The sequence below is a fragment of the Acartia tonsa genome, chromosome 10 (genome assembly GCF_053477335.1).
Source record: "Acartia tonsa isolate MP-2025a chromosome 10, ASM5347733v1, whole genome shotgun sequence".
Taxonomy (NCBI): Eukaryota; Metazoa; Arthropoda; class Copepoda; order Calanoida; family Acartiidae; genus Acartia; species Acartia tonsa.
The window spans coordinates 7,365,683-7,380,710 of NC_137269.1; the positions used below are offsets into that span (position 1 = coordinate 7,365,683).

General features: G+C 32.0%; 1 protein-coding gene and 1 long non-coding RNA gene across 2 annotated transcripts; both read left to right on the forward strand.

The window, feature by feature from the left end:
- Positions 1-1,045: 1,045 nt before the first annotated feature.
- On the forward strand, positions 1,046-3,499 carry LOC145330033 (uncharacterized). The gene is made up of 3 exons (XR_013883212.1): positions 1,046-1,136; positions 1,924-1,984; positions 3,381-3,499. It is a non-coding gene; the product is annotated as an uncharacterized LOC145330033 (long non-coding RNA).
- A 686-nt stretch (positions 3,500-4,185) lies between these two features.
- LOC145330414 (uncharacterized) lies at positions 4,186-14,140 on the forward strand. Its single transcript, XM_080175051.1, has 4 exons — positions 4,186-4,256; positions 9,828-10,000; positions 10,941-11,019; positions 14,029-14,140. Exons 1-4 carry the CDS (start codon positions 4,186-4,188, stop codon positions 14,036-14,038), a joined length of 333 nt encoding a protein of 110 aa, XP_080031177.1. The 3' UTR covers positions 14,039-14,140.
- Positions 14,141-15,028: the final 888 nt, after the last annotated feature.

Here is a 15,028-nt window from a genome sequence, read left to right on the forward strand (position 1 = left end):
CGCTGCCAGAGGTACAGCCACTAACCTAATAGCGATCTTTTATTCAAATTGGCTACGCGTGGCTACGGCTATATGCGATCTTTAAATCACAACCACTTTTGAATTTTAAGTAAAAATATGAAATGAAATAATAATAGTAATATGTAAACACTTCAAACATTTAAAAATCCATATTTTATGGGCAGCACTGGCGACGGCTACGGCTACAGCTACGACTACGGCCACGACTACGGCAACGGCCACGGCTACGGCCTTGGCAACGGCTACACATTTAAAGATCCAGCTAAGGATTAAAACATTCATAAAAAGGAAGCACTGGATGTATAATGTATTTCGAATCTAAAAGAACAATTTTTTAGAAATTTATAATTTACACATGAAATTCAAATATACCTGGTACAAACCTCCACTATGCTTTATTCAAACTGTGAAGACTTACAGTTTACCGGTTCGAATTTACAAGGCTACAATTTGAAGTGCTTAAAAGCTACATAAAGCATTAAGAAACCAGCAGGCTTCCTTTGAGATGGGCAAAAGAAGGCTGATATAAACATACTTTTGCTGATACTTTCAATTTTTTATTGTGTTATTATATTTTTTAATTAAGTTTAATTTTTTATGTAGGTCTATATTTTTGTATTTTTTTAACATTAATAATGTATTAATTTATAGTGTATTTTTGATAGTGTAATTTTTTATGTATTTTTAAAGTCTATTTTGATTTAAATTGATTAGAATCTAATATTTAAAATATTAGGGAAAGATGAACAAACAGATGGACAAAGTTAGTTATAGAGCATCTTTTAAAAATAGTATAAAATATCGTACAATTTAATTCATAATGTAGCTTTACTAAGTTTTATTAATGCTTTCATTGCATTGGTTTGCTTTAATTTCTTCCAAGACTTTTAATGAATATTGATTGGGTCGTACAAACTAGCAGTGTCCAAAGTTTCCACCAATGATTTTAAAAAAGAAGAAGAAGAAATTTTATTTTATCATTTTTGACCATCATCTTATCCCTTTCGATCCCTGAGAATGAAAGTTTAAATGTTTTAATTGCAGGATGATTCTTAGAAGTGGAATAATTTTGGTTTCAATATTGCCATTTCTAAGATGTATGCCATTGGATAGAGGTAAATACATTATTAGATTCATAGCTTCTCTGCAAGTCTCCCTCACTCTCTTACTGTTGATTGATTGATTAGCCATAGTCTCTAAGAGTTTGGATCTAAGACTCTTGGAGTTTGTTGAGACACTTTTGTCTAACAACAACAGGGCCAGCTCAAGCTCCAGTTTAAGTAAACTTGACACGCTGTCTCATGAGAGCTCCTCGTTATTACCTTACCCTCGCCGATTTTGAGTTTGGCAAATGTCCCAGATTAGGTCATCGTAATGAATGACGCTTTGCTAAGAGAAGCCTAGGATTAAGGGATGTGTTGGTATTATTTACTTAACAATCTTCTTTCTACTGCAACTATTACTGTCTGACTTAATTGCTGACTCCCCCAGTTAGAATATGATTTAGATTTTTGTGTGACATCTTTGGAAAATTTGATGCCTAATTCTTTTTAAAAGCGAAGCTTTTCTATAATTAGGGTTGATCCGTCCGTCCATACGATTTTTGGGAGGCTGATTTTTAGGACAACAAAGTACATTGTTATGAGCGAAGCATCTTTATAATTAAGTCCTAAAAATGTAAGTATGTCCTTAAACAATATCCTGTCTTTAAGCTGTTTTTCAACAGGTTTACTTACAATTTTGTTTCGTTCGACTTTTATACAAATTTATATTCTGAATATTCAGTTCTGACACTCTACAAGTGTTACTGTTCGTTTGTCCTACCGTTTTAGAGCTTCGGTTTTATGGATGTTGTCATCATTGTTTAAAATGTATCTTTTCTTATTATTTTTTCTCTTGTAGATGATTTCCACAGTCGACTTCCTATCAATGTTTTACCAAATCTGAGAAGACATGCAAGCTTGTAAGTATTGCATTACATTTTTGGATCAGTTCACGGTCAAATATTCCTGGTAACGAATATCAAAAAAATTCTGAGAATTTTAAAGGCTGCTAGCTGCTAAACGGCTGAACGTACATTTCATGCCCGCACACTATCTTAAGCGGTACAAGAAGACCTGAATAATTTAAATAAACAAAGATCTAATGATGCACATGGGCAGCTTCCAGGAAGAAAATAAGCGAAAAATAAGTCTTTTTCGCTTATTTATGTGCACTGCGAGATAACCGTGCATTATTAAGTAATGATTATTCCAGATTATTTGTAGGCCTTCTTTTGACAGTCAAAAGTTTTGTGCGAGCATAATCTATAATAAGTTCCACCGTTTTGCCGTTAGCAGCCTTTTGAGTTCATAGATTTTTGGAGATAATCGTTATCAGCAACATTTTACCATGAACTGCACTAGATCCCATTTGTTTTACTTATTTATATCAAATATAATTCATATAATCTACTAATGATCTAATGATCTTCTAAACAGCGGTCTCAAAAAATATTGCTATGTGATCGGGTTCAGATAGTGATGAAACTCGGAGAATTTAAGGGAAAAGACAATAACTGATAAAGAGTTTTACATACCCTATAGTAATAAACAAAATTAATGTTGTTTTAAAAAAATTAGTTGAAATATTTGGACACTTCTTGTATAGTTTAAAGCAATCAATTAAAATTTTTAAAAAGTACCCCAAGATATTTTTGGGTACAAGTGTAATTTACTGTCCCTTGTCCTATCCCTTCCTGGGTAAAACCCATTTGGGGTAAAATTCTAATCCTTATAGTCAGGGGCGTCCAAGCTTTTTTATTTGGGTGGGGTAAAAATTTTTTGAAGGGGGGTATTTTTTTTTTTTTTGAGGGGGGGGGGTAAAATGGTTCGCAAAACAAATTTTGTTTACCCCACCCAAAAACAAATTTTCACCCCGGGGGTAAAATTAGCTTGGGGGGGTAATTACCCACCCTGAAATCTGTTGGCAGTGGAAAATTTTTAGGGATTTTGTATTTTGGGGAGGGTATTTCCCCCTCAAAATTATTTTGGTGGTACCCAAATTCGTTTATCCCCCCCGCCTTGGACGTCCTTGCTTATAGTAAAGTAAAGGAATTCTGTCTGTGTGTCTCTCTGTGTGCAACGAAGGATCTCGCTAATCACTTAACCAATATGAGTAGCTTCTTATGGTCCTGGGAAGGTTTATAGCTATATTAGTGGAGGGCACCACCATCCATAATGAAATTGCCTCTATTAAAAATTACAACCAAATTTTTTTTTTCACTTTAAAAATACAATTGGTGGTTCGACTACCACCCTCTCAATGGCCCCTAGAGGTCTCTAGAGGCGTAGCCGCTAGTAAAAGATAACAAATAATAGGAATGAGATACCATATCCGCCACTGGATGCGAGAATACTGAAGAGTATGACAAACTTAGAAGATACCGGTGGTGGAAATTTTAACAATTTCCTATCACCATCTCCTTACTTACATCAGGATAGTATTGCTTTATTTTGGAGGGTTCAGGGGGTTCAGAAGCGGTAATGCCCCCCCCCCCAAAAAAAAAATAAATAAAATCTGAATAATTGAAAATTTTTTGCAGATAAACACCACTTTGCTCCCCTTCCCCATCCTTAAGCGAAACAGCGCAAAATGGCACCAAATAAAATAACCAATGAGAGGCGAGTATATATATTTTACCACTGGTCAATTACAATGTATACTTTCCTCTCAAAAGAGAACTTTATTGTATGACGTTAATTTTTTGGTGCCATTTTGCGCTGTCTTCCCTTAGACGTCGTTGACGTGTAGAAAATTTAGAAAAAAAGTTATGGAGTAGCTGCAAAACCAAAAATAAACTTTGCTATAAAACTAGGCTGAATATGAAGAATTTAACAGAGAACTAACAAACCTTCTGAAATTACAAAACTCTTTAGGAAAATATCATTATGAATTCCTAATTCTAATTTTAAATTTAACTGAGAAAGTAATTTTCTGGGTAGCTTCATATTTGTTCTGGGTATGTAAATATTAATATCAAAATGGTATTCATGGTAAATAGAAGGTTCAAATGGATACAATTTGCTATTCGATGAATTGCTCGCAAATCTTTTGGAGTCAAGGAAAATACTTTTAACCACTTTGCTTTCTATACTGGTTCAAGTACTCTTTCAAACCACAGTTATGTTACAGTGCTCGGCAGCTGTGCGCCAGCCGCCTGTTAGACTCCATATCACAGTTCACTCGAAGCGACAGTAATAGAAAAAAAATTTCCCAGACATAAGGCCAACTGTTTCTAAAATGTCCCAATGAACATATAAATTTAGTATAAAAGACTTGAAATCTTAAAACGAGGCCTTTCTGAGAAAATTAGACCCAGGAAAAATTAAGGAAATTTACATATAATTTTAATTATATGTAAAAATTTTCAATTTTTCCAATACCCTGATCATGAGGAAAAGTTCTAGTACCGGAAATTTGGGGGGGTTAGCAACATTGCCTTGAAGTTTTGAGGGGGAAGGGGGTGGGCTAGGGAAATGGGAAGGGTGTCAAAAGTTGCGTATTTGCCATACGCAGATGGCAAAAAAAAGTTTGGCCCGATCGGACCAACGGTCCGCGCGTGGCGGGCGCGTAAGCGCCCAAAAAACACCTAAAAAGTTAGCAATGTCCATTTCCATCAAATTCATACTCATGTGAAAAAATAGCCATTTTTCAAAACCTTCGATTTTCAAACGTTAATACCGCCAATACCGTGACAGATAGAGACAAATGGTTTTCGTGGGTCACCAGATCACCGTCGTGGAATCCAGAAACTTTTGTTTTGGTGACCCCCATCCCCCCCGAAGGGGGGGATATGGGCCCCCAAAGTTTTGCAATTTTGTGTTTTTCACAAAAACCTGTTGGGTCCATTTAGGACGGGAAAGAGTCATTTTAGAGGGGTCTGAACATCAGGCCCATAAAACAAGTCCATTGAGACGTGTTAGAATTTGAAAAAAAATTTGGACCCGCCAATGACCGTTTTGACCGTTATCAACCGTTAAACGTAGCGATTTTCGGTTTTTCGGAAAAAAATCGTGCAAGGAGTCGTTTTTCGGGATTGACATACAAAAGCAAGTTTTTACAACTTTTTGAGGCGGACATTTCATTACTTATGCATTTTTCGCCTCAGGCGGACCGTTTGGCCGTTACGCACCGCCGAAGGCGCGATTTTTGACGATTTTTCGAAAAATCTCGGTTTTTGCCTCTTTAGGGGGTGACGGAGTCGTTTTAGCGACATTGACCTTTTCTTTAATTTTGTAGAACTTTTTAAGGCGGACATTTCTTTACTTATGCATCATTCACCTCCGGCGGACCGTTTGGCCGTTATTCGCCGCCGAATTCGCGATTTTCGGCGATTTTGCTGTTTGCGAGGTTTTAACGGCCATTTTGGAGGCAAAGGAGTCCTATAATCACAATGACTCTGAAATACTTTTCTTTTGCAAATTAAATTTGCAACATTTCATGTTAAGCTAATTTTTTTGTACATCCAACCGGTTTTGTTCCAGTTGAAATTTGAAAAAATATAACAACTACTGTTATTATTACACCACCCCCCGTAATGTATTTACCCCCCGCAAGAAACAAGTTTGGATGAAATAATTTTTTAAGCCGAAGGCTCCAAAAAAATTATTTCATCCAAACTTGTTTCTTGCAGGGGGGTATTTAGGATTAGAGGTAACTTCAGTTTTTAGTACATTCCCTCTCTGAATATAACAACTACTATTATAACACCACCCCTCGAAATGTATTTACCCCCCTCAAGAAACAAGTTTGGATGAAATAATTTTTTAAGCCGAAGGCTCCAAAAAAATTATTTCATCCAAACTTGTTTCTTGCAGGGGGGTATTTAGGATCAGAGGTAACTTCAATTTTGATACATTCTATCTCTATCTCTCAATGACTAGGTATTATTACTACAGTTATTAATTGAATTATCTAACCAATAAGTAATCTACCACCACCTAAAACTCTAAATTAAACGATTTTTGACGATTTTTCGAAAAATCTCGGTTTTTGCCTCTTTAGGGGGTGACGGAGTCGTTTTAGCGACATTGACCTTTTCTTTAATTTTGTAGAACTTTTTAAGGCGGACATTTCTTTACTTATGCATCATTCACCTCCGGCGGACCGTTTGGCCGTTATTCGCCGCCGAATTCGCGATTTTCGGCGATTTTGCTGTTTGCGAGGTTTTAACGGCCATTTTGGAGGCAAAGGAGTCCTATAATCACAATGACTCTGAAATACTTTTCTTTTGCAAATTAAATTTGCAACATTTCATGTTAAGCTAATTTTTTTGTACATCCAACCGGTTTTGTTCCAGTTGAAATTTGAAAAAATATAACAACTACTGTTATTATTACACCACCCCCCGTAACGTATTTACCCCCCGCAAGAAACAAGTTTGGATGAAATAATTTTTTAAGCCGAAGGCTCCAAAAAAATTATTTCATCCAAACTTGTTTCTTGCAGGGGGGTATTTAGGATTAGAGGTAACTTCAGTTTTTAGTACATTCCCTCTCTGAATATAACAACTACTATTATAACACCACCCCTCGAAATGTATTTACCCCCCTCAAGAAACAAGTTTGGATGAAATAATTTTTTAAGCCGAAGGCTCCAAAAAAATTATTTCATCCAAACTTGTTTCTTGCAGGGGGGTATTTAGGATCAGAGGTAACTTCAATTTTGATACATTCTATCTCTATCTCTCAATGACTAGGTATTATTACTACAGTTATTAATTGAATTATCTAACCAATAAGTAATCTACCACCACCTAAAACTCTAAATTAAACGCTTATCATTATCTTCTTAATTATTATATAATAATAATTAATTATATTAAATAATTATTATTATATGTATTAACAAAATTATGATTTTCTATTATAATATCTAACCTATTACTTATGAATCAAATAATCTTATTACATTAAATCTCAAATAATCTTATTACATTAAATCTCAAACAATTCTATAAACTACACACTTATAATTATTTAACCTCCCACTAATTATACTATTATAATTATGAATTATAACATCTAACCTATTACATATCAATCAATAATTATTCAAACTGAATATTGTTATCTTATTATTAATCATAATTTTATAATTATATTATCTTCCATATAACAACTAATTCAATAATTTCACATGATAATTATAATTATCTTTACTATTTTATTCATATCAATTATTTTTATCTTATTATTGTACTTATCTTATAATTATCTTATTATAAACACTACAACAATTATATCATCTAACCTACTGCAAATAAATTGATAATTATTCATGCTAATTATCATTATCTTATTATTAATTATACTATACAACCTACTATAAATCAGTTTTTACTCATATTAATTACAATTATCTTACTATTACTTATCAATTATAAAATAATAATTATACCAATGATTATATCTAACCTCTTACAATCATTCAAAAATTACACATAGTAATTATAATTATCTAATTATTACTTACTAATAAAAAATTATATTTTCTTTCCAATTATCATTAACAATAAAACATAATTATTATAATTATTTATTATTACTTATTACTTAAAATACTATAATTATCAATTATAGTATTTTACCCTTTACAAACCAATCAATAGTTACTCACATTAATTTTTATAATCTTTTTATCTTTTTTTAATTATAATACTATAATTCATAATTATCTTATTATTTCTTATTAATCAAAATAATATAAATAACAATTATATTATCTTAACCATTACAAATCAATATATAATTGCTCATATTAAGTATAATTATCATATCTTAACTATTACAAATCAATCAATTATTACACATATTAATTATAATTATCTTATTATGACTTATTAATCAAAATACTATTAATAACAATTATATTTTCTTATCCTTTACAAATCAATATATAATTGCTCATATTATTTATAATTATAATATCTAACCTAATACAAACCAATCAATTATCAAACATAATAACTTTAATTATCTTGTAATTATTATAATATTTTTTTACCAATTATCATAAAAATCAATAATTACACATATTAATTATAATCAGTTTATTACCTATTAATTATAATACTATAATTATCAATTATATTGTCTTACCCGTTACAATCAATCAATAATTACTCATATTAATTATTATCATCTTTTTGTCAATTATTAATTACTATAATTCACAATTATAATATCTTACCCATTAAAATCTATCAATAATTACACATAATAATAATAATTATCTTATCATTATTATTCATCAGTTTTAGTATTATAATTATCAATTATTATATTATTAATCAAATCAATCAATAATTACTTATCATTATTACTTACTAATATCATTTTATTATTATAATTTATATTAAATAACATTAATTGTAAATTACATTGTAATTGTAATCTTAAATCTTATAATAATCATTTTATTATCTAATTGATGTCTAATGACTGTTACTTTTTAAATATAAATTCTAATTAACTATTATTATTATGTAAATTTAAATTTGAATACTGATTATTACTATCTCTAGCAAGTATTACTTTGTAATTATAATTAAATTTAATATCTTAATAAGCATTACTTTGTAAATCTGATACTAATTATTAATCCCTAGCAATTATTACTTTGTAAATATGAATTAAACTTTTTGTATCCATTCACTAACATTACGCTCTGCAACAGGCTGACGCCTTGGGGTAGATATGCTGTCAATTCTTTTAACGGTTACTTATCATTTTCTTTTCGGTCCCCATACCTCAAGTAACTTATTTCCTCATAATTTTTCCGTGTGCCATAAATGTGGTCGATAATCAAACAATCGATTTACAATTTATGGCGATCCCAGCATTGGTACATTTGAAAATTTCAAGTTCAATTTTCACCCCCTAGGAGTTACCGCATAATCATGAAAGAAAAGCAAAGATTATTTATTCAAAATTTTGAACAACTTTTCTTTTATGAGGTCTTTCATTAAACCTCTCTATATGTGATCTATTTAAGGCTGAATTTCCGTGACCTTAGCAAAGCAACTGATAAAAATGGCCATTAATTAACTCCTTTCAGAAGTGGTTTTATGAAGAACTTTATAAAAGCAAACTTATTCAAAATTTTAAATAATTAATCTTTGCTTTTCTTGCCATAATTTGGCGGTAACTTCTAGGGGATGAAAATTGAACTTGAAATTTTCAAATCTAATTTTCTCAAAAAGGCTCATTTTAAGATTTTCGTTTTTCCACTAAATTTATATGTTCATAGGGACATTTTAGAAACAGTTGGCCTTATGTCTGGGAAATTTTTTTTCTCTTACTGTCGCTTCGAGTAAACTGTGATATATAGTTTCATTGAGATTAATTCGCTTATTGATTGGAGTGCTAGTTCGATTCCTAGTTTTTTTTTTAAGTTTTATGATTTTCTTAACTCCTATTCAAGATAGTAGGCTGAAATTTTCAGAGATTAAATAAATTCACTTTTGACATATTTCCACAAGGTTTCATTACTTAATGGTTTTGATGCTGGATCGATTCCCAGATTTTCACATTATACATTTAAAAGGTTTTGTGATTTTAGTTTAATATTTCTTATGACATTGCTCTATAGTTTATTTTTTTCGAATGTCCATCCACAATTTTAGAGCTTCGCCAATTATGGATGTTGTCATCATTGTTAAATATCTAATTAATTGCACTAGCTATTTTGCCTTATCGCTTCCAAAAAAGGCTTGAACAGAAACGCCCGCCAAATCTAGGTAATATAAAAGTATCATAAACCAGACCTTCTAAACCTGTTTGGAACTATGCTGACCTACCAAAGCCCCAGCTCCATAACCATCCGCTCCCTGCTGGCCAAAGTTATTCACCAAATAATTATGCTGCCAGATTCATAACAAATGCTAAAAGATTTTCAGCGATGGAACCTGGTTTTGCTAATTCGCTGGGTTTGCAAGGTAAATTATTAGGCCTAGTAAACAAGTTACTTCCTGTTAACTTCCTAATTGGTTTCGAGCAGGGAAAAGGGATTGTGATTCTGACAAACAATTCTAAGTTAAAAATTCCCCTCAACCCCTTTTTTCCCTTTTTGCTTCCCTTCTTACCACCTTCCCTTTCAGTTACACCAAAAAACAAGATTTACTCCAACTTTTCTCCAACAAAATATATAATGATTGGCAATTTCAAATTTTGGCTGAATAGCAGCCCCTGCTTGCGAGGCTTCTCTGTGATTTCATCTGTTGTCTATCTGTTATAAACATTTTGGCTGCTATCAAGGGTAGATGCCTTAAATCTTTTTTTGCATATTTCCTCGACCAATATGTTTTTAATTTTAACTCACTTTTCAATAAATATATTTCCAGTATGTCTACCAAACTGATAAATATCCGGTAGATAAAAACCAGTTCTCATCCACACTGAAAAATCATATATCGTATTGTAACACATCCAGTTTTCTACAAATATAAAATGTACAATCATAATATCAAAACCAGTTTTGTTAGCCAATGCCTTCGGCATCTCGGGACTAACATAACTGGGTTTAAACCTTCAATTGTACATTTCATATCCGTTGAAAGCTGTTTATAATAAGGAATAAATTACCATTACAATTTTTAAAAACAAATTTTGGTGAGGATTTACCCTCAATTTTGGCTTCCACAGCTGATTACTTCTAATATATTTCGATGCTGTACGTATTGGTGCAAAAAATGGGGACAATTTTTAAATTGATTGGACGGGGCTGTTTATTTACGTCACAAGTGAGGGGAAAGAAAAGGGAAGGAGGAGAGAAACCCTCTAGAAAAGAGATGGGGGTATGACGTAACACTCCAAAACAATTTGAAATTTGTCCCCATTTTTTGCACCAATACGTACAGCATCATATATTTGTACTAGGTAATATAAAATCTAAAAGAAATACAGAGATGCTTCACATTCTAAGGAGTATGCCAAAGCAGATGGATAAAATAATTAGGTAAGCAACTAAACTTTTTAGTATCGAAACTACTTTATAAATTAAAATGGCCGTGTGTTTCTGAGCATAATCTATAATACAAAGTTGAACGATGTCTGTCTGTTTGTGTGTTTGTCTGTTTGTACCAAAGAATCTCGCTAACCGCTAAACCGATCGGGTTCTCCTTAACAGGGTAGATTCTCATATGTCCTGGGAAGGTTTTTAACTATTTTGGGGGAGGGTACTACCACCCTCCCAAAAGAAATGACAAAAAAATTGAAAATTTTCTTAAAATCTGGGAGACTTCAGCGTCAAATAAGGTGGTATCGTACATAAAAAATTAACTTTAACAAACAAAAACATTTAAAGTGCCACTAGAGGCCTCTAGGGGCGTAGCCGCTAGTTTAAGAATAAAACATCTATTGCAAACGGACTCCATTTAAGCAGCTGTTGTCCTATACAACTAATTTCCCACATATCTTTGGTGTTTGTGGGCCTCCATAAACCATTCGCCCCCCCCCCTCTGCATTATTTAACAAATAAAGGCAAACTTCCCTCTCAAAGAGGTATCCCCACCCTCTAAATGTATGGTTAAATTGGTTTAGTTTGGTAAATCTAATATGTGCAAAAAATACGAAGGTGCTTTTTCTGAGGGAGGGGGGGGGGGGGGGGGAAAGGGTGGGATAATATTCCTAAAATTCAAGAAAAAAAACTATTTGTACAAATTATTATGTACTGTACACAATCAGACCCTTGATTTAGCATATCATCATTTAAATCAATATGGAATGGATTCTTTCAAAATATTTGATTGTTTTTAGCAAAAATTTATTCATTTTAACTTAACAAGGATGACAACTTCCATAAAAGCGAAGCTCAGAACTGGTATGACAAACGAACAATACCTCTTGTAGAGTGTCAGAACTGATTCATCAGAATATAAATGTATATTGTATTAAATTCGAAACAAAATTAAAAGTAAATTTGTTGAAAAACTGCTTAAATACAGGATAATATTTAAGGACATACTTAAATTTTTAGGACTTGGTTATAGAGATGTCTTAGGAATCAGTATTCGAAAAGTCAAATTAATCGGATCAATATATCACATTAAAATTTGTTGCTAAAAAAGTAAAAAAATTACATGGACGTTTTAAATGGACGTACGGACATTCTGGTAACTTTCTGGCTACGCTTTTTAAATCATACCTAACTACTACAGGAATCACCAAACAAAGTTTAAAATCGACAGGACAATTATAACACGTCTAAACGAAAAAAGCTATCCGTTCCGGATGTACGGACGGAAGGACCAACCCTAATTACAAAAAAGCCTCGCTTTTAAGAATATAGCCAATTATATGGAACATGGAATATGGATGATGAAATACATTGAAAAAACTTTCGAAAAAAAAGAATAAATTTTTTTTAGAGGTTTAAATACCCATAGGAAATAAAAAAATGGGAAAACAGACCTTCCTAAATTTAATTTTTACACCCCCCTTTTAAGCTTTTTAAAACTTTTTTTTATTGAATAGTTAATCTTTAAAAAACAAAGATGTTAAGAGAAATATACAACGTTTATTTTATGTAAAACTAGCAGATACGCCCCTAGAGACATCTAGGGGCACTTCAGGCGGGGGGAGTTAACATTGATAACAATTTTTTAGATTTCTTTTTAGATTTGAAGAAAAAAAATTTTTTTGGGGGGGGGAGGGGGGCTGAAGCCCTCTCTTTTTTTTATTTTTAGTTAATTAATAAATTAAATTTTTTTTTGGGGGGGGGGGGTTTTTTCTTGGGGCCATTTGTTTTGGTGGGTTGTGGTACCCTCCCCAAAAATATATATAAACCTTCTCGGGACCTATGTGAAGCTACCCTGTAAAGGAGAACCCGATCGATTCAGCGGTTAGCGAGATCCTTCGGTACAGACAAACAGATAGACATCCTGTTACTTTAATATAAAGATTTGCAAATAAAGCACATTATTATACTTTAATAACGTGCTATATGGTTGCTATCACTAAATAAGTACTTTCTTATAGTTACAGGAATCTTCTGGCAAAAAATATTTTGATCATTTTGTCTGTATTTTACAACATATAAACGGTTACAAACAAATGAATACAAACTTTGCTTCAAAAGTTTTTTAGTAGGCAGTTGTGTAACAATTATTTCTATAAAACTTTGAGTAATATTTTCTCACATCTGTAAAGTTTTGACAAGTATAGGTTACACAACATCTCAGGAACTATTAAACATATTTATACAGTTAAATAATTTCTTTTCGCCTTCAAAGGCGAAGCTTTTCTATAATTAGGGTCAGTCGGTTCGTCCGGAACGGTTAGCTCTTTTTGTTTATTTGGGCAGGTAAGAATTATCTATAAATTTCGAACTTTGCATGTTGATTCCTACAACAGTAAGGTGCGATTTGGGAAACGTGACAACTCTAAAATCGTTACCAGAAAGTCAGTTAAAACATGTTTCAACCTTTTTAACAGTAACTTTTATATGAATTATTAACCTATTCATCTGATTTTTGGAATACTGATTCGTTTACAATAAGGTACAATGTTTTAAGCGAAGCATCTTTAATAGTGTAAATATGTCCTAAACAGTATCCTGTATTTAACCAGTTCTGTAACAAATTTACTAACAATTTTGTTTAGAAGTATTTATACTGTGCTTTAGTTAAGACGCTCTCCAAGTGTTAATGTTCGCTTTTATGGATGTTGTCATCCTTGTATTAATAAAAAGTGTACCTCAAAAATTATTATCAATTTAAACCTATGTGTGTATATGTAGCGAAGGATCTCGCTAACCGCTGAATCGAGATAGGTGATGGAAGGAATAATTTTAATTATTTTAGGAGAGGGTAAATCTACATAAGGAAAAAAATCACCCCTAGAATCAATTTATCGAAAAATAGGTGGGGGGGCCGGGGGGTATCAGTGTTCAAAAGGCATTTTATGTAAAAACACCGCTTATTAATCTATGCTGCTTTTGAATGTTTTAATTCTTGATTCATTTTAGAAATGGCTGATTTCTTCGAAGCAGAAAGAGAATGTTAGAGAACGATATAAAATGTAAAAAATATATTATTTATACATATATTTTTGAAATTGTTATAAAAGCCCTTTAAAATTTATTGAGAAAGGAAAATTTTGAATTGTATATTTCTTTTACAAAATTGGATGCATTAATGAATTACTGAGAATTAAAGAGCTAATGTTCTATTCTTTTTTACAAATTAGATTAAATTTTTTTTCTTCATAGTATAGAAACGTACTTTTTACACATTATTATATATCAGAAGAAATTAATAACGTTGAGAAGTATATTAATCAAAATTACTTTTAAAAATAAGATTTCAAATTTATACATTACATTTACCGAATACACAGTAAACCATTCTTGTACCTTACTGGATAAAAATAAAATATTATTAAATGGTAACTGGACAAAGTGTTCAAAAAATCAGCCATGTGACGTCATAAAAATGATTGAGTTAAGAGGAGAAGTTGCAAAGAAAAAACCTCATTTTTGTGACGTCACATGGCTGATTTTGAGACACTGTGTCCAGTTATATTAAATGTAAAATAAAATATATCACATAGGTAAACCTAACACGTTTTTGTATACTTAGCTATTATGTGATTTTATGTAAAATAAAGTTAATCCATGACATAGGTTTACCCATCTAAGAGGCCAGGTAAACCTATGTATATTGTATGTTATAATTAAATGTAAAGTAAAGTACTTCAATTTCTCTCGCCAACAGTGATATCAAATTAGAAAAATGAATTATGGCAACATTTTACCTAATAAATCTAGCTGCAAAACAACAGGTGTCAGTCAGCACATCATAAAGGCCTACAAATAAGCTGTACTAGCAGTAGCGAGCACATAATTTTGCTGGGGGAGTGTCCAATGTCCATAGCATTCCAGAAAATTTTGGGATCTATGAATTTTAAAGGCTGTTAGCTGCCAAACGGCTGAACGTACAGATCATGCCCGCACACTGTTTTAAGCG

Excerpts from the sequence above, each read along its gene's own strand:
- LOC145330414 (XM_080175051.1), top strand. The coding sequence starts at position 4,186 with ATGTTACAGTGCTCGGCAGCTGTGCGCCAGCCGCCTGTTAGACTCCAT. Across the intron at positions 4,257-9,827 it reads ACAGTTCACTCGAAGCGACA|ACCTTCTAAACCTGTTTGGA; the intron begins GTAATAGAAAAA and ends ATCATAAACCAG. Across the intron at positions 10,001-10,940 it reads TAATTCGCTGGGTTTGCAAG|GTAATATAAAATCTAAAAGA; the intron begins GTAAATTATTAG and ends TATTTGTACTAG.